This window comes from Macaca mulatta, chromosome 5, assembly GCF_049350105.2.
Source record: "Macaca mulatta isolate MMU2019108-1 chromosome 5, T2T-MMU8v2.0, whole genome shotgun sequence".
Classification (NCBI taxonomy): Eukaryota; Metazoa; Chordata; class Mammalia; order Primates; family Cercopithecidae; genus Macaca; species Macaca mulatta.
The window spans coordinates 177,994,009-178,019,386 of NC_133410.1; the positions used below are offsets into that span (position 1 = coordinate 177,994,009).

General features: G+C 36.1%; 1 protein-coding gene across 17 annotated transcripts in view; it reads right to left on the reverse strand.

The window, feature by feature from the left end:
- NEK1 (NIMA related kinase 1) overlaps positions 1–25,378 on the reverse strand; it is a 199,441-nt gene that overhangs the window by 112,660 nt on the left and 61,403 nt on the right. For all 17 annotated transcript variants that reach the window (XM_078002440.1, XM_078002438.1, XM_078002434.1 and 14 more), the window contains one exon: positions 15,631–15,733. In XM_078002440.1, coding sequence (XP_077858566.1) covers positions 15,631–15,733 — 103 coding nt within the window. The remainder of the gene's footprint in view (positions 1–15,630; positions 15,734–25,378) is intronic.

A 25,378-nucleotide genomic window follows, 5' to 3' on the forward strand; every position in this document is an offset into this window, starting at 1 on the left:
TTGTGTTGTTGATGCCACTTAGTTTGTAGTCTTTGGTTACAGCAGCCTTAGCAGACTAATACAGAGGGAATGCATATAAATTGCTTAACATGATGCCTGGCATAATAAGCTTTCAAAAAATAGTTATTATTACTTAATTGTTGGTTTACTTGTCTATCTCCTTTACCGCTTATATTTTCCTGCTAGCATGAAACTTAACATATTACAGTCATTAATGTTTGTATAAAATTAAATGAATGAATGAAAGAATGAATTAAAAGTTTAACAGTTAACTGCACATTTTGTAAGGTAGGTTTTCCATTAGTATAAATAAAAACAGTATGATTTAAGGTGAGTTAATAAGAAAGTAACATTTCTCAAGGGAAATAATGCTGCTTCATCATTTTTGTAAAATTCAGAGGTTCTTCTGTTAGGTTATTCAACAGAAGATAACCAAGAAAAACTCTTGCACATGTGTACCAGGATATATCTACAAGAATGTTCAAAGATGAACTGGAACCAACCTAATTAATTACTGTCAGGAGAATAATTGTGGTACAGTCACACAATGGAATGTCATACAGCAATACTTGAAAATATGAATGAATCTTGAAAAATGTTGAATAGGCCGGGCGCAGTGGCTCACCTGAGGTCAGGAGTTCGGGGCCAGCCTGACCAACATGGTGAAACCCTGTCTCTACTAAAAATACAAAATTAGCCGAGTGTGGGGATGCATGCCTGTAATCCCAGCTACTTGGGAGGCTAAGCAGGAGAACTGCTTGAACCCGGGAGGGGGAGGTTGTAGTGAGCCAACATCGTGCCACAGCATTCCAGCCTGGGCAACAAGAGCGAAATTCCATCTCAAAAAAAAAAGAAAAATGTTGCATGAAAAATGTCTCAGTCTATAAATGGTATAATTTTTATAATACTCAAAAATAAAACAGAGCAAGGTACTGTTTAATCACACATACGTGTGTGAAAAAGAGTTTTTAAGAAATCTACAGGAATGATGAATTCAAAATTCAGGATAATGGCTACCTGCAGGGAAAGGTGGAAAAAAAAGATGACATAATGGTTGGAAAACTATGGTCCATGGTCCAAATCCAGCCCACCACTTGTTTTTGTATGGTCCAAAACCTAAGAATGGTGTTCAAATTCTTAATGGTATGGAAAAATGAAAAGAAGGATATTTCATAACACATGAAAATTATGTGAAATTCTAATTTCAGCGCCCATAAATAGTTTACTGGAACACAGTCATGCTTACTGATTTACACATTACCTATGGCTACTTTTGTGCTACAATGCAAAGTTGAGTAGCTATGACAGAGACCTTATGACCAAGCAAAGCCATGAATGCTTACTATCTGGCCCTTTACAGAAAAATGTTTGCCAATCCTTGAGTTAGGGAAGAGTACACAAGCTACTTATTAGTGTTCAATCTTCTGGGTATATTATTTTGCTTTTTAATTTACACATATATTATACATATTATTTTCTATGTACCAAACATTATTTTATCTTATTTTTATTTCATTTTGTTTGAGAAAGAGTCTCGCTCTGTCGCCCAGGCTGGAGTGCACTGGTGCGATCTTGGCTCACTGCAACCTCCACCTCCCGGGTTAAAGAGATTCTCCTGCCACACTCAACTTCCCAAGTAGCTAGAATTACAGGCACGCACCACCATGCCTGGCTAAATTTTTTTATTTTTAGTAGAGACAGGATTTTATCATGTTTGGCCAGGCTGGTCTCGAATTCCTGCCTCGGCCTCCCAAAGTGCTGAGATTACAGGCATGAGCCACCGCACCCAGCCCAAACATTATTTTAGAATAATAAAGGAATATTTTTTAAAGAAGATCTGAAGAAAATAATCTTTTCAAAATAAACAGTGTTGAAGAACTAATTTACTATACAGGATAGTCTATAGCAAAGATCAGCAACCATTATCAACACGTCAAATCTAGTCTGCTGTCTTATTTCCAAAATCAAGCTTTACTAGAGCACAGCCACACTCATTTGTTTAGTCTTCTACTACTATGGCAGAGTTGAACAGTTGTACAAAACACCATATGGTTTAAAGCTTAAAATATTTACTATTTGGCCTTTTACAGGAAAAATATTTGCCTGCCCTTGCTTTGCAATGCTGCCATATCTACAAGTTTTGCTTAAACTAAAGCAAATAGTAATACGCCATTTAAAAAGGAACAAACAACATAGTAAAGCTAAAAGCATCATCTTGAAAGTCAGACATTCTGGGTTTGCACCCTGTTTCTGGGCATTACTACGTAATCTTGGGCAAAGTACTAGTAACTCTGGGCCAGTTTTGAAATCAGTAATACTGGAATAAAAATTCCCACTACAAAGACTTACTATCAGGATTAGATTTACAGTCATTTTAATTAATTTTATTAATAATGGCCAGAGCAAATCCACCTTCCCTCTGACACACACATAAATACAAAACCACCACCAACAAATCAAATAACATTTGGCTTGAAGTCTTCTTGACAGAGTTTCCCTAAACCACCTCTTTTTTTTTTTTTTTTAAAGTTTCAGTTACCTATACAGGGAAAATTTTAAATTCATCAAAAAGCATGAGACCAGTCACAGTGGCTCATGCACGTAGTCCGGTATTTTGGTAGACTGATATGGGAGGATAACTTGAAGCCAGGAGTTTGAGGCCAGCTTGGGCAACACAGCAAGACCTAACTCTACAAAAAGATTAAAAAATTAGCCACTCATGATGGCAAGCACCTGTAGACCCAGCTACAGCTACTCAGGAGGCTGAGGTGGGAGGATCACTTGAGCCTAAGAGTTTGAGGCTGCAGTGAGCTATAGATTGCACCACTGCAATTTAACCTGGGTGACAGAGGGAAACTCCATCTCTAAATAAAAAGAATAATAATAATAACAAAAGTAAATAAAAGCACATAAAATTATTTTGAAATACATTTCTTTAAACTATAATTCAACCTAAAAACTATTTACATTTGCCCATAGAAAGCATGTTTTAATTCACTGTGGTTTCCCAAAACAGTTAATAAAATATACTGTTCAAACAACTTAACTATAGCAGGTTACCAATTCCAGAGGGTTAATCCTTCAGACTCAGAATTTAATCATAACTGTTCAGGCTTATTTGATATTTTAAAATATCAGGAAACACATATTGGGCTTAAGACCTGAATCTGTTAGAACCTCTTTAAAAGGTTTACAAACCTGTGGGAGAAAAACAAAAAGTCTAACATTTCATGCCATCAGAGAACCAGAAGAAGAGAAAGAGTGCAGTGTTGAAAAAATATTTGAAGAAATAATGGCTTAAAACATGACAAGTTTCGTGTAATCCATAACATTGTAAATTCAAGAAACTAGCAAACCATAAATAGAATAAATCCCCAAAAATCCATTTCCAGAGATGACTTAATCATACTGCTGAATACTAAAGACAAAGAAAAAATACTGAAAGTGTCCAGAGGATAACAAAACATTAACTACAGGAGAAAAAGCATTTGAATATTCCTGTAAGAATTTCCCACTGAAAACTATGGAGGATAGAAAGCCAGAAAGTAACATTTTTACGTGAGAAAAGAAATATGCAGTCAACCAAGAATATTGCATCCTGTGAAAAACACCATTCAGATATGAAGATGAAACAAGACATTCTCAAATAAAGTAAAGGAATCTATAGTTGGCAGACCTGATCTCAAAGAGCTGCTAAAGGAATCTCTTCAGGGAAAGGGAAAGAAGAAAACTTGAAACATTAGGAATCAAGGAAAAGTAATAGAAATAAGTATTTGTATAAATATGTAACAAAGTATTCCTTTTCTCTGAGAGTTATTAAACATGTTTGACAGTTAAAAGCAAAGGTATAACATTTCCTGGTGTTATTTTAATGTGTGCTAATGTAATACAAGAGAACTACACCATAAAGGGGAGAGGGTAAAGAGGCTACTATGTTGGAAAGATTTCTATGTTCCAACTGAAATAGTATAATATTGTTTATAAACAGATTGTAAAAAGTATGTATTTTTAATCCCTGGAGCAACCACAAAGAAGTTATACTAAAAGAAAAATATAGCCAAAATCACAATAGATTAATTAAAATGGAATATTAAAATGTGTCCAAATAATCTAAAGGCAGCAGGAAAATGGAAAGAGAAACAAAATCACAGAGTATAAACACAAAACAAATAATAGAATGTGAGATGTAAATCCTAACATATCAATAATTATATTGTCTTTAAGTATAATAATTGTAATGTAATTACTTAAACACACTAATGAAAAGACAGGAATTGTTAGACTAGATTTTTTACAAACACATAAAGCAATCATAAATTCACTATAAAAAACTCACCTCAAACAATCATTCAGGTAAATTGAAAGTAAAAGGGAACAAGATATACCACACAAACAGTAAACGAAAGAAGATGGAATGGGTATATTACCATAAAAAAAATCTTCAAAACAAAAAAATACCAAGGACATGCCTTACTGCCTCTAAGATTGCCTCCATGATGCCCAGCTCGTAATGTTTATAATCTTGTAAAATCCCCTCCTGAGAGTGTGGGGAGGACCTGTGATTTGCTTTTAACCAACAGACTATGACAAATGTAATGGATGTCACTCCTGTAATTGTCACGTTATATACCATTCTACCCTTGCTAGCATACACCCTCCACAGGTTGCCCTTGCTTGATAAAGTAAGTAGACATGTTGAAGATGTCCATGTGTCAAGAAATGTCTCTACAAATGCAGGTGGCCCCTAGGAACTGAGAGAGACCTCAAGTCAACAGCCAGCAAGCAGCTTGGGGCCCTTGTTCATTAAGCCATGAGGAAATAAATTCTCTAACATGGAAGAGCTTGGAAATAAATTTTTCCTCAAATGAGCTTCTAGATAAGAATGCATACTGGCTAACCATATTACAGTCTTGTGATACTCTAAGTAGAGGACTTAGCTAAGCTGTGCCCAGACTCCTAATCCACAGAGACTGTGAGATAAACTGCTAACCTGTGGTAACTTGCTACACTGCAAAAGAAAACAAAGAAAGAAAAAACTGACAGAACTAAAAGGAGAAACAGACAAATCCACAATTATATTTGAAGACTTCCTTAGTATCAAATAGAATGTAGACAGGCTTTCAGTATGGATCAAGAAGAATAAAACGTACACCAAATGGATCTAATAAAACTAATATTCCACCCAACAGTAGCAGAATACCCATTCCATTCAAGGACATGTGGAACATTCACCATGACAGATCATACACTAGATCAAAGTACAAACCCTAACAAATGTAAAAGGACTAACTGAAATCCTACGAAGTATGTCCTATGACCAAAATGAAATAAAACTAGAAAATAACAGAGATAATAAGAAAATGTTCAAACACTTGGAAATTAAACAGAATACTTTTACGTAATCCATGGGCCAAAGACGGTATCTCAAGAAAAACTAGAATACATTTTGAATTGAATGAGAATGAAAACACAACATAGAAAATTTGTAGAATATGGCTACAGCAATGCTTAGAGGGAAATTTATAAAATGCAATACCACTATCAGAAAAGAAGAAAGGTCTCAATTCAATGTTTTAAGTTGCTACCTCAAAAAACAAGACATCACAAATCGTATGCTTGAATCAAAATATCACATGTACCCCACAGAGATGTGCAACTATTATGTATCCATAAAAATTTAAAAATAAAAAAAGAGCAAAATGGAAATCAAGGAAGACAACGTTGTGAATGTACTTAATGCCACTGAACTGTATACTTTAAAAAGATTAAGGGAGTACATTTTATGCTATGTGTATATCATTATAATAAATGTCTTCTTCCTGGATCATAAATCTAAAGATAGAAATGAAAACCATAAAAACTTTAGAAGAAAAAATAAAAAATCTTCATGATTGTTGGATAAGCTGAGTTCTCAGACATAACATGAAAAGCATGATCCAAACAAAAAAAATGACAAACTGGACTTCATCAAAATTAAAACCTCATCCTCTGCAACAGATTCTGTTAAGGGAATGAAAAGCTAAGTTTCAGACTAGGAGAAAGTATTGGCAAATTATTTATCCAATAAAAGACTTGTATTCAGAGAATATAATAGAACTTTCAAAGCTAAAGAATAAGAAAATATACAATTAAAACGGACAATGACCTTTCTCTAAAAGGATATAAGGATGGCAAATATGAAAAGATATTCAACATCATTAACATTTAGAGAAATCCAAATTCAGCCACAGTGATATATCCCTACACATGGTTTAGATGGCTAAAATAACACTGACAAAAAATGCTGATGAGGATGCAGAGCAACTGGAATTTGAGTACAATGCTGATGGGAATGCAAAATGTTTCAAACACTTTTGGAAAAAAAAGATTTTAAAAAATCAGGTTAAATGTACACTTACAATATGATCCAGCAAACCCACTCCTGGGTATTTATCCTATGGAAATAAATACTAGACCTCACACAAAAACCTGTAAATAAATGATCAAAACAGCTCTATTCATAATTACCAAAAATTGGAAACATCTCAAATGTCTCACCACTGGCAAATGGATAAACAAACTGTTGTACATCCATTCAATGGAGTACTACTCAGCAGCAAAATTAAACAAGCTATTTACACATGCAACAACTTGCATGAATATCATTATGGTGCAGGAAAGAAACCAGTCACAAAAGGTTACAACATACCAGTACGTGTACAGTTTCCGACTTACTATAGTTCAACTTACGCTTTTTCAACTTTACAATGGTGTGAAAGTGAAAAGCATTCACTAGAAAATGTACCTTAAGTACCCATACAACCATTCTGTTTTTCACTTTCAGTACAGTATTCAATAAATTATATGAAATATTGAACACTTTATTACAAAATAGGCTTTGTGTTAAATGATTTTGCCCAACTGTGGGCTAATGTAAGTGTTCTTGGCACGTTTAAAGTAGGTCAGGCTAAGCCATGTTTCGTAGGTTAAGTGCAATAAATACAGTTTTGACTAAATATTTTCAATTTACAATAGTTCATCAAAATGTAACCCCATCATAAGTCAAGGAACATCTGTATGTATACATACATACAATTTACAAGACATTCTGGAAAAGACAAAATGGTTGCCAAGGTGTTGGGGGTAGAAGGAGAGAGTGTGACTACAGAAAGATAGCGTAAAAGTTAGGGGGCTGATGGAATTGTTCTGTAACTTGATTGTGGTGCTGGCTGCATGAATTTACACGTGTTAAAATTCCTGGAAAAAAGTCTGTATTACTATATGATCATTTGAAAATGAAATGTTCAAAAAATGAGGTGCCAATGCACCACCTGGGAAACAACATCCAGAAGGCAACTGGATAAACAGGACAGAAGTTAGGACAGCAGTCTGAGTTACAGATTTTCAAGTCATCTAGTAGAATTATCAGTGAGATCGCCCCAGGATATTATATATAGTGAGAAAATAGCAAAGACAGAGCCGCAGAGAATATTGGCATTTAAAGACTGAGAAGAAAAGAATTCTATAGAAGGCATTAAGAAATTGTAACCAGAGAAATAAAGGGTAAATCAAGAGAATATGGTATCATGGAAGAAGGAAATTTTGAAGTAGTAGGTCATGATCAAATGTCACAGAGAGGCAGAGTAAGATGAGGATTAAAAATAGTCTATTATATTTGGCAAGATGGATAGTAGTGACTTCTTTGATATAATGATAAACTATTAACAATAAATTGAAAACTAAATAGTAGATAAGAAAGGAGAGACAGCAAGTGTTTCATTCATTTGAAAAGTCTGGCTATGAAGAGGAGGAAAGAGATAGGATGATAACTACAGAGGTATGCAGAGTTAATGATGTGAGAAATTTGAAAATATATATACTACATACATATATTATTACATATATATTATATATATGTGTGTGTATATGCTATAGGAGAGTACCGGTAAAGAAGCAAAGTTGAGGAGAAACTTTCTTATATAGATAAGCGATGGAATAAGGCTCAAAAGTAAGAGATGGTATGGCATAGAATAGAAGGAAATGGCTGAAACCAGAGAAACAGACATTATTAATCATCATAGCTTTAATTTTCTCCAGCAGTGTTCAGAAGACTAAGTGTAATAACAGTCACTAGTTCAGTTACACATAATGAGGCGGGATATGCTAACTCAGAAAATAGGGCTCCACAGGGAAGACAGGCTAGCCAATTATATAGGTATGTATATAAACAAGTGAATTTAATGATCACATAACTCCGATGAGCTTTAAAAGCATCTATTTTGGAAACAACACAAGTGTTCATCAACAGAGAAATTGAACAAAATGTGGTACATCCATACAAAGGAATATGACTTCGGAATAAAAAACAACTAACTAGTGATAACACTCCAGTCACAAGAAAATTATATACTATATGATTCATAATTTTATATTAAATTCTAGAGAGGACAAAACTATAGTAACAGGAAGTAGACCAGTGGCTGCCTACAGCTGATGGCGGTGAGGGGGTGACTGACTTCAAAGGGGCATGAGGAAACTTTTAGGGGGGCCACAGAACAGTTTACATATGATGATGTTGGTGGCTACGTAACTATATACATTTGTCAATACTTACTGAGATATACACTTAGAATTTTATTGCATTTAAATTACATGTTAATAAAAACAATTATAAAAAAAGGCTCTTGTATGGTAACCTGGGTTACTATATTCTAATATGAAGTATGTTGCTAAAGACAGCACTTAAAAGTAGCTCCTCCTAGGGCAGAGAAATGTTACAGTGTATGACATTATAATGGTGATAAATAAATACCATTATATATTTGTTTAAATCCATAGAATGTTAGCGCCAAGAGTGAGCCCTAATGTAAACTATGGACTTTGAGTGATAATGATGTGTCAATGTAGGTTCATCAATTGTAACAAATGTACTGCTCTGGTGGGTGGTGATAACGAGGGAGGCTACACATATGTGGGGGCATGAGGTATACAGAAAATCCTTGTACTTTTCCACTCAATTTTGCCACAAACCTAAAACTGCTATAAAAAATAAAGTCTATTTGCTGGGCATGGTGGCTCATACCTGAGTGGCTCATCCCAGCACTTACGGAGGCCGAGGAGGGTGGACTGCTTGAGTCCAGGAGTTTGAGACCAACCTGGGCAACAAGGTGAAACTCCATCTCTACTAAAAAAAAAAAAAAAAAAAAAAACGAAAAAAAAATTAGCTGGGCATGGTGGCACGTGCCTGTAGTCCCAGCTACTTGGGAGGCTGAGGTGGAAGAATCAGCCAAGATTGTGCCACTGCAATCCAGTCAGGGAGTGAGTGAGTCCCCGTCGAAAGAAAGGAAAGGAAAAGAAAAAGGAAAGGAAAAAGGGAACGGGAAAGGGAATTGGAAAAAAAAAAAAAAAAGAGTAGCTCCTCTACTTAGTCTAATCTACTGTCTCCAGATGTAGGCTCTAAAATTATGAGCAAAGGGAGTATAGTAGGCAGAATTCTAAGGAAACTTTCAAGGTTTTTGTTATCTCTCTGTACTCCATTGGGTCAACCCTGCATAATCCCCGGGACTGTGAATATGATAGATTTTGTGTTAGATGCAATGACTGATGTTAACATAAAAAGATTATCTGGTGGGACTGACCTAATCACCTGAGCCTTTTAAAATCATAGTTTTCACTGGCTGGTTGTAGAAAGGGCAGTCAGGAGTTTGAAGCCTGAGAGGGATTTGATGCACAGTAGGTTCTCCATTGCTGAGGAGGCCATCTGGCAAGTAACTAAGAGTGGTCTCTCAGAGTTAAGAGTGGTTCCAGGCCAAAATCTAGTCAGACAATGGAGGCCTCAGCTCCACAGCAACAAGGAAGTGGATTTGCCAATACCCTGAGGGGAACAGGGAAGAAGATCTTGCTCTAGCTAAGCCTCTAGGTGGTAATACAGCTGGCTGACACCTTAATTTCAGCCTTAAGAGACCATGAGAAGAATACCCAGCTAGCACATGCCAGACTCTTACCCAAAGAAAGTCTGAGTAATAAATTTGTGTTGCTTTAAGCCACTAAGTTTATGGTAAATTGTTAACAGAATAGAAAACGAATACAAAGAGGCAAATTATAAGTAGCACCTCTGCCTTACCATAAAAAAGTTCCGATTTAGAACTTAAAATCTGTGAGGCTTCTTATCCTGCCCAGAGTTAACCTTAGCAGTCACTTCTAATCTCTGCCTTATTACTAGTGTAGATATTCTTGTCCAACATTAGATTATAAATTACTTTAGAAACAAACTATTTCTGAGCAAGCTTTATATACTTACTACTCCCAGTGTTTAACAAATTGCCTTAATTTAGTGAATCAATAAAATAAGTAATATATGATGTACGCACCCAAGTATACTAGAAAATACAAATTCTTCATTTTTAGCCACATATTTCTAAGGCAAAGTTTTACGTCATGTAAGGAATAAAGGAATTCAATATAGTTTAACAGAATGAATCTTAGAAAGTCACATAAAAGTCATTCCCAAATGTACTGCAGCTCTATAAAACATGTTTTTAAAAAATGAGAACACAACAATAAAATGAAAAATACCGATTATAAGAGGTCAAAGTGAATACTACTGCTTTCCTTCCTGCAAAATCTTAGTATAAAAAATTATTTTAAGTGAATACATATCAGCATTCAAAAATAAGCAAAACTCCTGGTAGTCCTAAGACTAAAAGGAAACCAGAGACCAGGAGAGTACACAAAACCAGCTTAAAGTGTGAATTTACAAAAGCAAAAACATGTCAGAAAGAGTACTGCCACAGAAGGTTGAGTAACACAAAGCATGGTGTAAGACATATTGGAAGCTAAGAGCATGAGAAGGTCTAATAGCAGACAACAGTAGTTAGAGTAAAAGGGTTACCTCCAGTACACTAAGCATCTCCACAAACCAGCAAGCAGTGTCAGTTACTTTGAAACAGGAGTGGTAAGAGAGAGCATAGAATGAAAGGACAGGCCAATGCTCTGGGTGATACCTAGGAAGAATGAGAGTCTCTTAAGCCCAGAAAATAAGCCGTCAAGGCACTTGCACTGAGAGAGTACCAGTATGTCCCACTCATCCTTCACTCTCACTGAAAACTGCAGAGAACAGATCATGGCACTAGCACACTGCCATCTTCCCAGGGAGTCACCCAAACAAAGGCAATGAACAGTAAAATTCATACTCCCAATCATGAACACACTAGCAAGGGTGCTGAACATTTGAGGAGTACCAACACTACGAAATATCTAACAAACTTCAAAATGGAAAAAACCAAAGTAACGTAGTCAACAGCACACTAAGAACAAGACTTTACAACAATTATACTACTACCAGGGAAATGAAAACATAAGAAAAGAGTTTTATGGGAAAACTAATTAGAATTCATAGACATGAAAACGTAATTTTTTGAAATAAAAGGAAACTCATTAGATGAGCTGAACGGCAGAGTAGACAAAACCAAAGAATATATTCCAGTGAGCTGGACTATCAGGCCTAGAAATCCTTCCAAAACACAGTAAAAAGAGAGAAAAAGATTTTAAAAAGTACATTACATGCAGAGGTTCCAATGTATCAGTCTAATAGGAGTTCTCTTGAGAAGAAAATGTAGAAGCAATATTTGAAGAATTTATAATTTCAAATGTCCCTAGAATTGAAGATAAGTACTCACATTGAAAGCATTCAGTGGAAACTTAAGCCAGGAAGACAAAAAAACAAAACAAAAAACAACTGAGAAATATTCAAGTAAAGTTCAGAACATCAAGGATAGAAAAACAGTCCTAAGAGTTATGAGAAAGGAAGGAATTCCTTATAAAAGAACAAGATCCAGAACATCACATGTCTCATTAGCAACAATGTAAGTAGAAAGATAATAAAGCAGAATCTTTAAAGTTCTATGGAAAATAAACTTCAAATTTATATTTCCTTATCCAGCCAAATTATTATTCGAGGCTCACTTGCAGCCATGATGAAGTAACAGATCTACCCTCCCATCTTAAACAACTAAAGGTCCGAACAAAACACATGAAATGGTTTTCAAACACTGGACAACAGACAGCACAGGAAAGTGATCCTTGAGAGAAGGAAAACAAAGGTGGTAAATCCAACAGCTGCCCGCCTTACTCACTGGCAAGGGTTTCCTGGCTGCAACACAGACAGAAGGTAACCAAACAGAGTTTGGCAGTCCCCTGAGTTGAGGAAACAACATTCAGACCTTGGAAAATTGAAGAACACTAGAATTTGCAGAACAGAGTTGCAAAGAAGAACGAGCTGCATGGTGGAAGGGTGCTCAAGATTTAAAGAGGGTCCCTAGAGCTTCCTGCTGAATGACAAACAACATATTGTCAATAATACCTGAGGTTCAATCAGGGCTGCAAATGTCTCATGTTTCCAAGAGCCAAACTGAAAAGACCTCCAAACTAATAAAGCATTGGGTATTCAAAAGAGTACTGCTGTAGCAGTGAGGCCAAATTAACACTAGACTAAAGACTGTTCTGTACCGGCCTAACAAAGCTTACAGCCAAAGTTTACAAGCAAACCTTGAAAGACTCAAACTATTTCCAAGTGACTTAACTGCAATCCCAGAAAAAAAAGTCCACAAATATTTATAAAATACACAATGCCTGGTATCCAACTACAAATTACCAGACATGTAAAGAAAAAAAGATGACCCTAATGAGGGAAAAAAATCAATCAACAGAGACTCAGAAATGACACAGATGGTAGAATTAATAGATAAGGACATGAAAACTGCTATTATAATTATATTCCATATGTTTAAGAATATGAAAAAAAGTGGGGGACATGGAAGGTATAAAAACAATCCAAATCAACTTTAACATAAAAAATTCAATCTCTGGCCGGGCATGGTGGTTCACGGCTATAATCTCAGGAATTTGGGAGGCCAAGGTTGGCAGATCACATGAGGTCAGGAGTTTGAGACCAGCCTGGCCAACATGGTGAAACCCCATCTCTACTAAAAAATACAAAAAAATTAGCTGGGTGTGGTGGCACGTGCCTGTAATCCCAGCTACCTGGGAGGCTGAGGCAGAAAAATCTCCGAACCCAGGAAGCAGAGGTTGCAGTGAGCCGAGATCATGTTTCTACACTTCAGCCTGGGCAACAAGAGTGAAAACTCTGTCTCGAAAAATAAACAAACAAAAAACAATTTCTGAGATGGAAAACATATAATGTCTGCATAGAATTAACAGACATAGCAGAAAAAAAGATTAATGCACTTGAAGACACAGCAATAGAACAATCCAAAATGAAACACACAGAGAAAAAAAAAGACTGAACAAAATAAAGAGCATCATCAGTGAATGGTTGGTAGTGTACAAAGTGGTCTAATATATGTGTACCAGAGACCTAGAAGAGGCAGAGAGGCAAACAGAAAAACATTTTTTGAGTAAATAATGGGCTGGACGTGGTGGCTCATGCCTGTAATCCCAGCACTTTGGGAGGCTGAGGCAGGTGGATCATCTGAGAGGTCAGGAGTTTGAGACCAGCCTGGCCCCGTCTCTACTAAAAAGACAAAATATTAGCCCGGCATGGTGATGGATGCCTGGAATCCCTGCTACTCAGAGGGCTGAGGCAGGAGAATCACTTGAACCTGGGAGTCGGAGGTTGCAGTGAGCCGAGATTGCGCCACTGCATTCCAGTCTGGGCAACAAGAGAGAAACTCTGTGTCAAAAAAAAAAAAAAAAAAAAAAAAAAAGAAAGAAAGAAAGAATCGATGAAAAATTTCCAGATTTGATGAAAATCATAAACCCACAGATCTGAGAAGCTCAATGAACCCCTATACAAAATAAACATGAAGATAACTACACAAGCAGGGTGCAGTGGCTCATGTTTGTAATCATAGCACTTTTGGAGGCCAAGGCAGATGGATCACCTGAGGTCTGGAGTTCAAGACCAGCCTGGCCAACACAGTGAAACCCCATCTTTACTAAAAAAATACAAAACTTAGATGGGTGTGGTGGTACACACCTGTGATCTCAGCTACTTGGGAGGCTGAGGCATGAGACTCGCTTGAGGCAGGGAGGCGGACGTTGCACTGACCCAAGCTCCCGCCACTGCACTCCAGCCTGGGTGACAGAGTAAGACTCTGTCTCAAAAAAAAAAAAAAACACACACACACACACACCACATCATAATCAAATTGATTCTAGTGATAAAGAGAAAAATTTTAAAGTAGAGAAAAAAGATACATTACATACCGAGGAAAAATATAAGAATGAATGCATAGTTCTTGTCAGAAATAGGGCAAGCCAGAGGTAAAGTTTCAGCCTATAATACAATATCCAGCCAAAATATTTGTTAAAAACAAAAGCAAAATATTTTTTCAGACAAACAAATGCTAATCAAATTCACCAGCAGACCACCATTACAAATGATCATTCAAGCATGAGGACAAAATTAGAGCATTTTCCAACAAATCTTGGAAAGTTCCTCTCCAAAAAAAATTACCAGATTATCCAGCATGAAAAAAAATAAACTGAGGGGGGAATAGTAAGATATAACGAATGATGTTGAGAAAAGAAATTAGTAAATTCCAGTAAGCCTACCAATTCTTTTAAAAATATTTTAAGTAAAAAATGTGTAACCAAAATTCCAGCTGCTATTAACATGGGAGATATGAGCAAAGGAAAAGGCTGGAGGTTCTCATTTACTGTCTAACGGAAAGATACAAATACAGATTAATTTCGGATATAGAAAAACAAATTGAAGTATCTATGTTAACAATATAAAGGGTAACTATTTACAAATTTAACTATGTTTCTATGACATTGTTTCAAAGAAAAGACATACTATATTGAACTACATTAACTCACAAAGATACCACTTATGAACTTACAACAGATATGTAATGTCTTATTAAAATATATTACCATCTAATTAACCTATTTCCTATATAAATGTGATGCTTCATGGGTTGCTGAGCTGACAGACATAATCATCAGTTGTTCTGTAGACAAAATGTCAAAAGGCATTTGTGCACCTCTACAAATCAAACTATCAAGAGTTTTAACTATCTCAAATCCTGTTAAATACCAAAGAGAAAAAAAGAGTTTTAATGATTGAAATGATTTTCTAAAAACGTAATATTTTCTTGTATACATGACTCAATTTAGTTAAATGGCATAACTGGAGACTTTACTATAATTCTACTTCTAAATTGCTTTTGAGCAAATGCATAGTTTACATATATACTTACCCAAATACTTGTTTCCCATTTTTCTTCTAAAATTCTTTGCCACTTAAAAGTATGTAAAACCAAAAGCATATTGGGGGAAAAAAAACATGCAGCAATCTAAGAACTTATTTCTTTAATATAAATATCTGGGTTGCTATACCCATTTATACTCTTTTAAAGGAAGGATACAGGTATGAACTTACTCCCAATTAACCAAAGCAACAACAGAATTCCACCCCTGGTATAAGAGATAGCAGAAGAGAAGGTAAATGAGTTAAGATATCCCAATTTGATACTCTGCAAATGACTTCTGAGTATCTTTACTGCCTCTTATTATGCCTAGATTGTCAGATTGTCATTGTTTTTACTTACACTTACCTTATTCCAGACCTTCACTTGGAATACTAATACATTCAAAATCTCAGAAACAAACAAACAAAATTCATACCATATGTCCTTCGGCTCGAGCTTTATTCTGCATAGCTTCCCGTTTTCGCTGCAGGAACTCTTCTACTTGTTTAGCTCTTTCTACAGCTAGCTGCCCTTTTTGCCTAATTTGAACAAATCACAAAGTCAGCCATCTTGAACATAAAATATTCTAAAAAGTTAAAAATTACATTTATCTGAATTTTTTTTTTATTTCAGAATATGAAGGCTGATGAAACACTTTCTCTGTAATGAAGAAATCACTATATATATATTGACATCTACTACTTAAATCACATTCTTTATTATTTTAAATGCAAGTAAAATCTATAATTCTACTCTAAGTCTTCACAAGATGGTTTCTTTTATATTTATTTGATCTATTCTACTTACTTAAACATATACAATTATTTTAGATACACTTAATTATGGAAGAATCTGAGAAGTTGCCAAGTTTATTTCAGAACTCTGTATCCAATAAGAATCTTAGTAGCGAAGTCAAATAAAAGCAGTACAGCAGCAATTTAAAAAATTAAAAAGAACTAAAGCTTTACTTAAGTGTGAATTTTCAAAAAAAAAGTAAAAAGCTATGTTTGAATTCCCTAAATATCACAACTATAAAAAGTAAAATGGATAGACTAGGGAAAAGATTAAAAACAGAATTATTTGTTTTAACCTTTTCCAATTTTACTTTTGTGTCTTTCTCTGACAATTATGAAAGAATGTAAACATGCTGATCTTAGACTATAAATAAAAAGTATCAATAACAAACACTGATTAAGCATCTACTAAACATTGTGTTAGTTACTATGCTAAGTATGGAAGATACAAAGATAAATAAAACCCAGCCCCAGTTATCAGAGAACTCATAGCATGGCATCAATTGCAGTTAATTTTGGAGGTAAGGAAGAAAGATGAGCAAGTTGTTGGCTGTGTTTCTACTTGTATTTTGACTAGTAAGGCACAGAAACTTCCTATATGGGCTTTCTTTGGGTCCATAACTAAATTATGTCCTGAAAATTACATGAAATAAATCTCAGTCTCGTAGTAAAATTTGAGCATTTCTGATTTTCATATACCAAATAACTGCTTCTTTTACATTCTTTGGCAATGATTACTAACTGAAACAAAAATATTTGAAATATGAAACTAAGCTGTAAAACCTAAAAATCTATTCCATCATATAACTATGAATGACAGTGATCTAAGGTTCACTTATCTCATGTAGTACTTAAAAAAGATTCTTATGAAATTTCCATCATGGGAATTTTCTAGAATTATATAATCTCTATAGCTAGTTTAAAGGCCAGTTACTATTGCTCTCAGATGTGTTTGGGTAGCTAAATCTTAATCTAGTTTCACATCACTAAATCCAGAAATCCACTTCACCAATGCCATGTTAGCTTGAGTAGGTTGAACACAATGAATGAGAAATTTGTTCATGCCTCTGTAGTGCACCTGTGCTGTCCCCTAGCAGTCCCATCAGCCACTGGAAAATTCTGAGATTAATAACACTTATCTGTTCTGAATGCAATTTATCTCCTGCATATATCAATGTAAGGCTATATCCTGCTTTGCTATAGCCCCATTTATATAACGCTCAGCCTGAGCAAGGCAGATGAATCTTCAAACGTGATGCTCTGATATGAGATTAATAAGGTATATCTGGTCAGAATGCAACTTATTTACTGTATATATCAAAGTAGGACTCTACCATGTTCTGCCACGTCCCCATCTATGTAAGGCTGGGCCTGAGGAGGCAGATAAACCTTCAGGTGTAATGCTCTGACATAAGATTAATAAGGTATATCTGGTTGGAATGCAACTTATTTCCTGCATATATCAAGGCAAGGCTGTATTCTGTTTTGCTATAGCCCATCTATGTAAGGCTAGGCCTGAGGAAGGCAGATAAGCCTTCAGGTATGATGCTCAAATATGTCATCTGAAACTCTATGGTTACAGATAAGGCTCTTTTGGGGGGACTGATACACCACCATCTGCAAGTAAACAAGACAGTTGATCTCTCTGCTGTGCATCCTGACTGTATCAACTTTCTTCTCTAACTTTTACGGAAGTAAAGCATGTTTGACTTCCCATCTTAAGATGCTTTCTGTGTCCAGTGACTGTTTGCCTGAACTTACAATTGGCATAGGTTAAACAGTGGTTGCACAGAATTATTTACTGAGAACCTGGTCATACGTATAACAGCTTTGATTTTTAGATTTTCACACCATTTATGCATATATAACACTACTTGCTCTATGTGTTCATATGATTTACAAATTTTGCTTCATTGAACACTTGCTTCCTACGCTGGCTTAAATAAGCAGGTTTACATTACTGGCTGCTTTCAAACACAAACTTAATAAATGTAGTGATTTTGTTTAACAATAATTATTTTTTCCTTTCATTTATTAAACAAATATTGAGTGTCAAACTATTTGTCACATTATATCTGTCAAAAGATATAAAGATGAATAAAACAGTTCCGGGGAGGCAAGGTTGGTTCAACATATGAAAATCAGCATAATACATATTCATAGATTAAAGGACAAAATTAATCAATTTTATGACTCCTTACACTGTTTAAAAACCTATAAAATCTGTGTTCTTATTTTTCATATGTATTACTGTTTACTACTATATATACAGCAAAAATAGCTCACAACTCATATGCTTAGTCCTCTCTAAAGTAATACAACTGTACTAAACTATGGGCATAAACTATGTTTGTGCTGGGATCATGAGGATTAAGAGAAAACAGTCAGTTTACTTCTTGATAGTAATTTTCTTCATTAAACACTATTAAGAATTCATGTGAGCATGCTCTGTTTTACAAAAATTAGACGACTACTTTTGAGTTCCAGAATTACACCACTTAAAATCAGTAAAACACTGACCTGGATTAAGGAATAAGAGGATGATAATATAAATGAAAATACAGTAACAAATTAGGAATTTGACAGTAAAACACAAAGACATTAAAATGGACTAAAAAGAATAATGTAAGAGGATAAGGGGCATCAAACAATGAGATAACAGAAGTATAGTGTTCTTTTATCAAGAAATAATTATCCCAAGACAAACTTTCCCTTTTTTTTTTTTAACCCTGACGAGAGAAGGGGAGGAAAAGGGAGCAAGTTCTTTTTTCTCTTCTTTTCTTTTCTTATTGTAAATGCATGAATAATCAACAAGATTTGGCTAGGAACTGCATGCCTCACATCCATGGTTCAAATTCTACCGATAAAGAAAATTTAAAACTTCTCAAAGATAAAGTTGAAGATAACATAAAAATAAGTAGCACTCTAGGTAACAGATAATCTGAGAAATAAAAATGAGTAATATGGTATTGGGAAGAAGAGATGGGGTTGTATAGGATTACTAAGATGAAAAAATGATGTAGAAGGGTTTATTCATTTAACTTCCTCTTCAGGGGCATAACGTCTATGTAATGGAATAAAATTGTTGTTAGTTTTATGCAAATTAAATGAAGCAATACAGACAAGAGGACTTGGGAAAAGTAAAAGCTCCAGAGAAACACAAATGTTAGGTGGCACTCTGTAATTTATTAAAAAGTAGCTTCAGTCATTTGAACCATACATGGCTTGAGCTTCTAATATTGAAAAGCCTAATAGAAGAGGTATGTTATTAAGAAATTGGATATAAGCAAAGTCAGATTGGTCAGAGGTACTGATAAGAAAGGAAGAGGAAAAATAAATAATACCATAAAGAAGAAACAGGCAAATATGGGTGATTATGAAGAAAAGAGAACCTGAAAGAGTCTTAGGTCAGATTTCAGTTTGTTGATTCAGTTTGAATCAAAGAAAGGAAAGAATCAAGAATGAAAATGACATACAAATTATAATAACCAGAAATTCTGACAGTGTGCAGAGAAAATGTTCTATAGTGCCAGTGACCACTAAACAGTACAAAAGAATCATTCAGATTGGAAGGGACTTTTGGTATTAACTAGTCCAAGTTTTCACTGAATAAAGTATTCCCATATTCCCATCTAAATACCCTATGAGGCACAGTCATTTAAACCTCTGGTTAATACTTACAGTTTGAAGATATCCATTAAATCCCACAGTCATCCAACCTTTGAACAGTCCTCATATCTGACTGAAATGTGTCTTTATATTTCCACTGTGTCTAATTCCTCTTTTACATGACAAGTCAGTCAATTCTTCCAAGTTTGCTCCTTTAACCATGATTTCTTTAATGATGGCTAATTCCCAGATTCTTTTTGTTTTATTATACTTTAAGTTCTGGGGTACATGTGCAAAACATGCAGGTTTGTTACATAGGTATACACACACCATGGTGGTTTGCTGCACCCACCAACCCATCATCTACATTAGGTATTTCTCCTAATGCTACCCATCCCCTAGGCCCCGACCCCCTGACAGGCCCCAGTGTGTGATGTTCCCCTCCCTGTGTCCATGCGTTCTCATTGTTCATCTCCCACTTATGAGTGAGAACATGTGGTGGTGTCTGGTTTTCTGTTCTTGTGTTAGTTTGCTGAGAATGATAGTTACCATGTCCCTGAAAAGGATATGAACTCATTCTTTTTTATCGTTGCATAGTATTCCGTGGTGTATACGTGCCACTTTTTTTTTTTTTTTTAAACAAGTCTATCTTGATGGCCATTTGGGCTGGTTCCAAGTCTTTGCTATTGTGAACAGTGACACAATAAACATGTGTGTGCATGTGTCTTTATAGCAGAATGATTTATAATCCTTTGGGTATATACTCAGTAATGGGATTGCTGGGTCAAATGGTATTTCTAGTTATAGATCCTTGAGGCATCACCACACTGTCTTCTACAATGGATGAACTAATTTACACTTCCACCAACAGTGTAAAAGCATTCCTATTTCTCTACATTCTCTCCAGCATCTGTTCTTTCCTAACTTTTTAACTGGAATGAGATGGTATCTCATTGTGGTTTTGATTTGCATTTCTTTAATGACAAGTGATGATGAGCTTTTTTTCATATGTTTGTTAACTGCATAAATATCTTTTGAGAAGTGTCTGTTCACACCCTTTGCCCACTTTTTGATGGGGTTGCTTTTTACTTGTAAATTTAAGTTTTTTGCAGATTCTGGATATTAGCCCTTTGTCAGATAAATAGGTTGCAAAAATTTTCTACCATTATGTATGTTGCCTGTTCACTCCGATGACAGTTTCTTTTGCTGTGTAGAAGCTCTTTCGTTTAATTAGATCCCATGTGTCTATCTTGGCTTTTGTTGCCATTGCTTTTGGTGTTTTAGTCATAAAGTCTTTGACCACCCTATGTCCTGAATGGTATTGCCTAGGTTATCTTCTAGGGTTTTTAGGGTTTTAGGTCTTATGTTTAAGTCTTTAATCCATCTTGAGTTAATTTTTGTATAAGGTGTAAAGAGGGAATCCAGTCTCAGCTTTCTGCATACGGCTAGCCAGTTTTCCCAACACTATTAAATAGGGAATCCTTTCCCCATTGCTTGTCTTTGTCAGGTTTGTCAAAGAGCAGATGATTGTAGATGTGTGGCATTATTTCTAAGGCCTCTCTTCTGTTCCATTGGTCTATATATCTGTTTTGGTACCAGTACCAGGCTGTTTTGGTCACTGTAGCCTTGTGTATAGTTTGAAGTCAGGTAGCCCGATGCCTCCAGTTTTGTTTTTTGTTTTTTGCTTAGGATTGTCTTGGCAATGAGGGCTCTTTTTTGTTTCCATAGGAAATTTAAAGTAGTTTTTTCTAATTCTGTGAAGAAAGTCAAATGGTAGCTTGATGGGGATGGCAATGAATCCATAAATTACCTTAGGCAGTATGGTCATTTTCATGATATTGATTCTTCCTATCCATGAGCATGGAATGTTTTCCCACTTGTTTGTGTTCTCTCTTATTTCCTTGAGCAGTAGTTTGTAGGTCTCCTTGAAGAGGTCCACCACATCCCTTGTAAGTTGTATTCCTAGGTATTTTATTCTCTTTGTAGCAATTGTGAATGGGAGTTCACTCATGATTTTTCTGTTTGTTTGTTATTGGTGTATAGGGATGCTTGTGATTTTTGCACATTGATTTTGTATCCTGAGACTTTGCTGAAGTTGCTTATCAGCTTAATGAGATTTTGGGCTGAGATGATGGGGTTTTCTAAATATACAATCACGTTATCTACAAACAGAGACAATTTGACTTCCTCTTTTCCTATTGGAATACCCTTTATTTCTATCTCTTCCCTGATTGCCCTGGCCAGAACTTCCAATAATATGTTGAATAGGAGTGGCGAGAGAGGGTATCCTTGTCTTGTGCTGGTTTTCAGAGGGAATGCTTCCAGTTTTTGCCCATTCAGTATGATATTGGCTGTGGGTTTGTCATAAATAGCTCTTATTATTTTGAGGTATGTTCCATCAATGCCTAGTTTATTGGTAATTTTTAGCAAGAAGGGCTGTTAAATTTTGTCAAAGACCTATTACCTATTGAGATAATCACATGGTTTTTGTCATTGGTTCTGTTTATGTGACAGATTACACTTACTGATTTGTGTTATGTTGAACCAGGCTTGCCTCTCAGGGATGAAGCTGACTTGATCATGGTGCACAAGCTTTCGGATGTGCTGCTGAATTCGGTTTGCCAGTATTTTATTGAGGATTTTTGCATTGATGTTCATTAGGGACATTAGCCCGAAATTTTTTTTGTTGTGTCTCTATCAGGTTTTGGTATCAGGATGATGCTGGCTTCATAAAATGAGTTAGGGAGGATTCCCTCTTTTTCTATTGTTTGGAATAGTTTCAGAAGGAATGGTACCAGCTCCTCTTTGTACCTCTGGTAGAATTCGGCTGTGAATCCATCTGGTCATGTACTTCTTTTTTGGTTGGCAGACTATTAATTTCAGAACTTGTTATTGGTCTATTCAGGGATTCAACTTCTTCCTGGTTTAGCCTTGGGACAGTGTATATGTCCAGGAATTTGTCCATTTCTTCTAGATTTTCTAGTTTATTTGTGTAGAGGTGTTTATAGTATTCTCTGATGGTAGTCTGTGTTTCTATGGGATCAGTGGTGATATCCCCTTTATCATTTTTTATTGCATCTATTTGATTCTTCTCTCTCTTCTTATTGGTCTGGCTAGAGGTCTGTTTTGTTGATCTTTTCGAAAAACCAGCTCCCGGATTCACTGATTTTTTGAAAGGTTTTTCGTGTCTCTATCTCCTCCAGTTCTGCTCTGATCTTAGTTACTTCTTATATTCTGCTAGCTTTTGAATTTGTTTGTTCTTGCTTCTCTAGCTCTTCTAATTGTGTAGAGTGTTGATTTTAGATCTTTCCCACTTTCTCCTGTGGGCATTTAGTGCTATAAATTTCCCTCTACACACTGCTTTAAATGTGTCCCAGAGATTCTGGTACGTTGTGTCTTTGTTCTCATTGGTTTCAAAGAGTATCTTTATTTCCACCTTCATTTTGTTATTTACCCAGTAGTCATTCAGGATCAGGTTGTTCAGTTTCCATGTAGTTGTGCTATTCTGAGTGAGTTTCTTAATCCTGAGTTCTAATTTGATTGCACTGTGGTCTGAGAGACTCTGTTATGATTTCCGTTCTTTTGTATTTGTGGAGGAGTGTTTTACTTCCAATTATGAGGTCAATTTTAGAATAAGTGCTATGTGGTGCTGAGAAGAATGTATAGTCTGTTGATTTGGGGTGCAGAGTTCTATAGATGTCTATTAGGTCTGCTTGGTGCAGAGCTGAGTTCAAGTCCTGGATATCCTTGTTAATTTTCTGTCTCATTGATCTAATATTGATAGTGGGGTGTTAAAGTCTCCCACTATTATTGTGTGGGAGTCTATGTCTCTTTGTAGGTCACTAAGAACTTGCTTTATGAATCTGGGTGCTCCTGTATTGGGTACACAAATATTTAGGATAGTTAGCTCTTCTTGTTGCATTGATCCCTTTACCATTATGTAAAGCCCTTGTCTCTTTTGATCTTTGTTGCTTTAAAGTCTGTTTTATCAGACACTAGGATTGCAACCCCTGCCTTTTTTTTTTTTTTTTTTTTTTTTTGCTTTCCATTTGCTTGGTAAATACTCCTATATCCCTTTATTTTGAGCCTATGTGTGTCTTTGCATGTGAGATGGGAATACAGCACACTCACGGGTCTTGACTCTATCCAATTTGCCAGTCTGTGTCTTTTAACTGGGGTATTTAGCCCATTTACATTTAAGGTTAATATTGTTATGTGTAAATTCGATCATGCCATTATGATGCTAGCTGGTTATTTTGCCCATTAGTTGATGCAGTTTCTTCATAGTGTTGATGGTCTTTACACTCTGACATGCTTTTGCCATGGCTACTATTGGCCATTCCTTTCCATGTTTAGTGCTTCCTTCACAAGCTCTTGTAAGGCAGGCCTGGTGGTGACAAGATCTCTCAGCATTTTCTTTTTTTTTTTTTTTTTTTTTTTTTGAGACGGAGTCTCGCTCTGCCGCCCAGGCTGGAGTGCAGTGGCCGGATCTCAGCTCACTGCAAGCTCCGCCTCCCGGGTTCACGCCATTCTCCTGCCTCAGCCTCCCGAGTAGCTGGGACTACAGGCGCCCGCCACCTCGCCCGGCTAGTTTTTTGTATTTTTAAAGTAGAGACGGGGTTTCACTGTGTCAGCCAGGATGGTCTCGATCTCCTGACCTTGTGATCCGCCCGTCTCGGCCTCCCAAAGTGCTGGGATTACAGGCTTGAGCCACCGCGCCCGGCCTCTCTCAGCATTTTCTAAGAATTTTTTATTTCTCTTTTGCTTATGAAGTTTAGTTTGGCTGGACATGAAATTCTGGGTTGAAAATTCTTTTCTTTAAGAATGTTGAATACTGGCCCCCACTATCTTCTGGCTTGTAAGGTTTCTGCAGACAGATCCACTGTTAGTCTGATGGGCTTCCCTTTATCGGTAATCTGACGTTTCTCTCTGGCTGCTTTTAACATTTTTTCCTTCATTTCAACTTTGGTGCATCTGACGATTATGTGTCTTGGGGTTGCTCTTCTCAAGGAGTATCTTTGTGGTGTTCTCTCTATTTCCTGAATTTGAATGTTGGCCTGTCTTGCTAGGTTGGGGAAGTTCTCCTGGAGCATATAATGGAGAGTGTTTTCCAAGTTGGTTTCATTCTCCCCGTCACTTTCAGGTACACCAATTAAATGGAGATTTGATCTTTTCACATAGCCCCACGTTTCTCGGAGGCTTTGTTCATATCTTTTCACTCTTTTTTCTCTAATCTTGTCTTCTCACTTTATTTCATTGAGTTGATCTTCAATCTCTGATATCCTTTCTTCTGCTTAATTCGTCGACAGATGCTTGTGTATGCTTCATGAAGTTCTCATGCTGTTTTTCAGCTTCATCAGGTCATTTATGTTCTTCTCTAAACTGGTTATTCTAGTTAGCAATTTGTCTAACCTTTCTTCAAGGTTCTTAGCTTCCTTCCACTGGGTTAGAACATGCTCCTTTAGCTTGAAGGAGTTTGTTATTACCCACCTTCTGAAACCTACTTCTGTCAATTCATCAAACTCATTCTCTGTCCAGTTTTGTTCCCCTGCTGGCAGGGAGTTGTGATCCTTTGGAGGAGAAGAGGCGTTCCGTTTTTTGGAATTTTCAGCCTTTTTGTGCAGGTTTTTCCCTATCTTTGTGGATTTATCCACCTTTAGTCTCTGAAGTCGGTGACCTTCGGATGGGGTCTCTGAGTGGATGTCCTTTTTGATACTATTCCTTTCTGTTAGTTTTCCTTCTAACAGTCAGGGCCCAGGTCTGCTGGAATTTGCTGGAGGT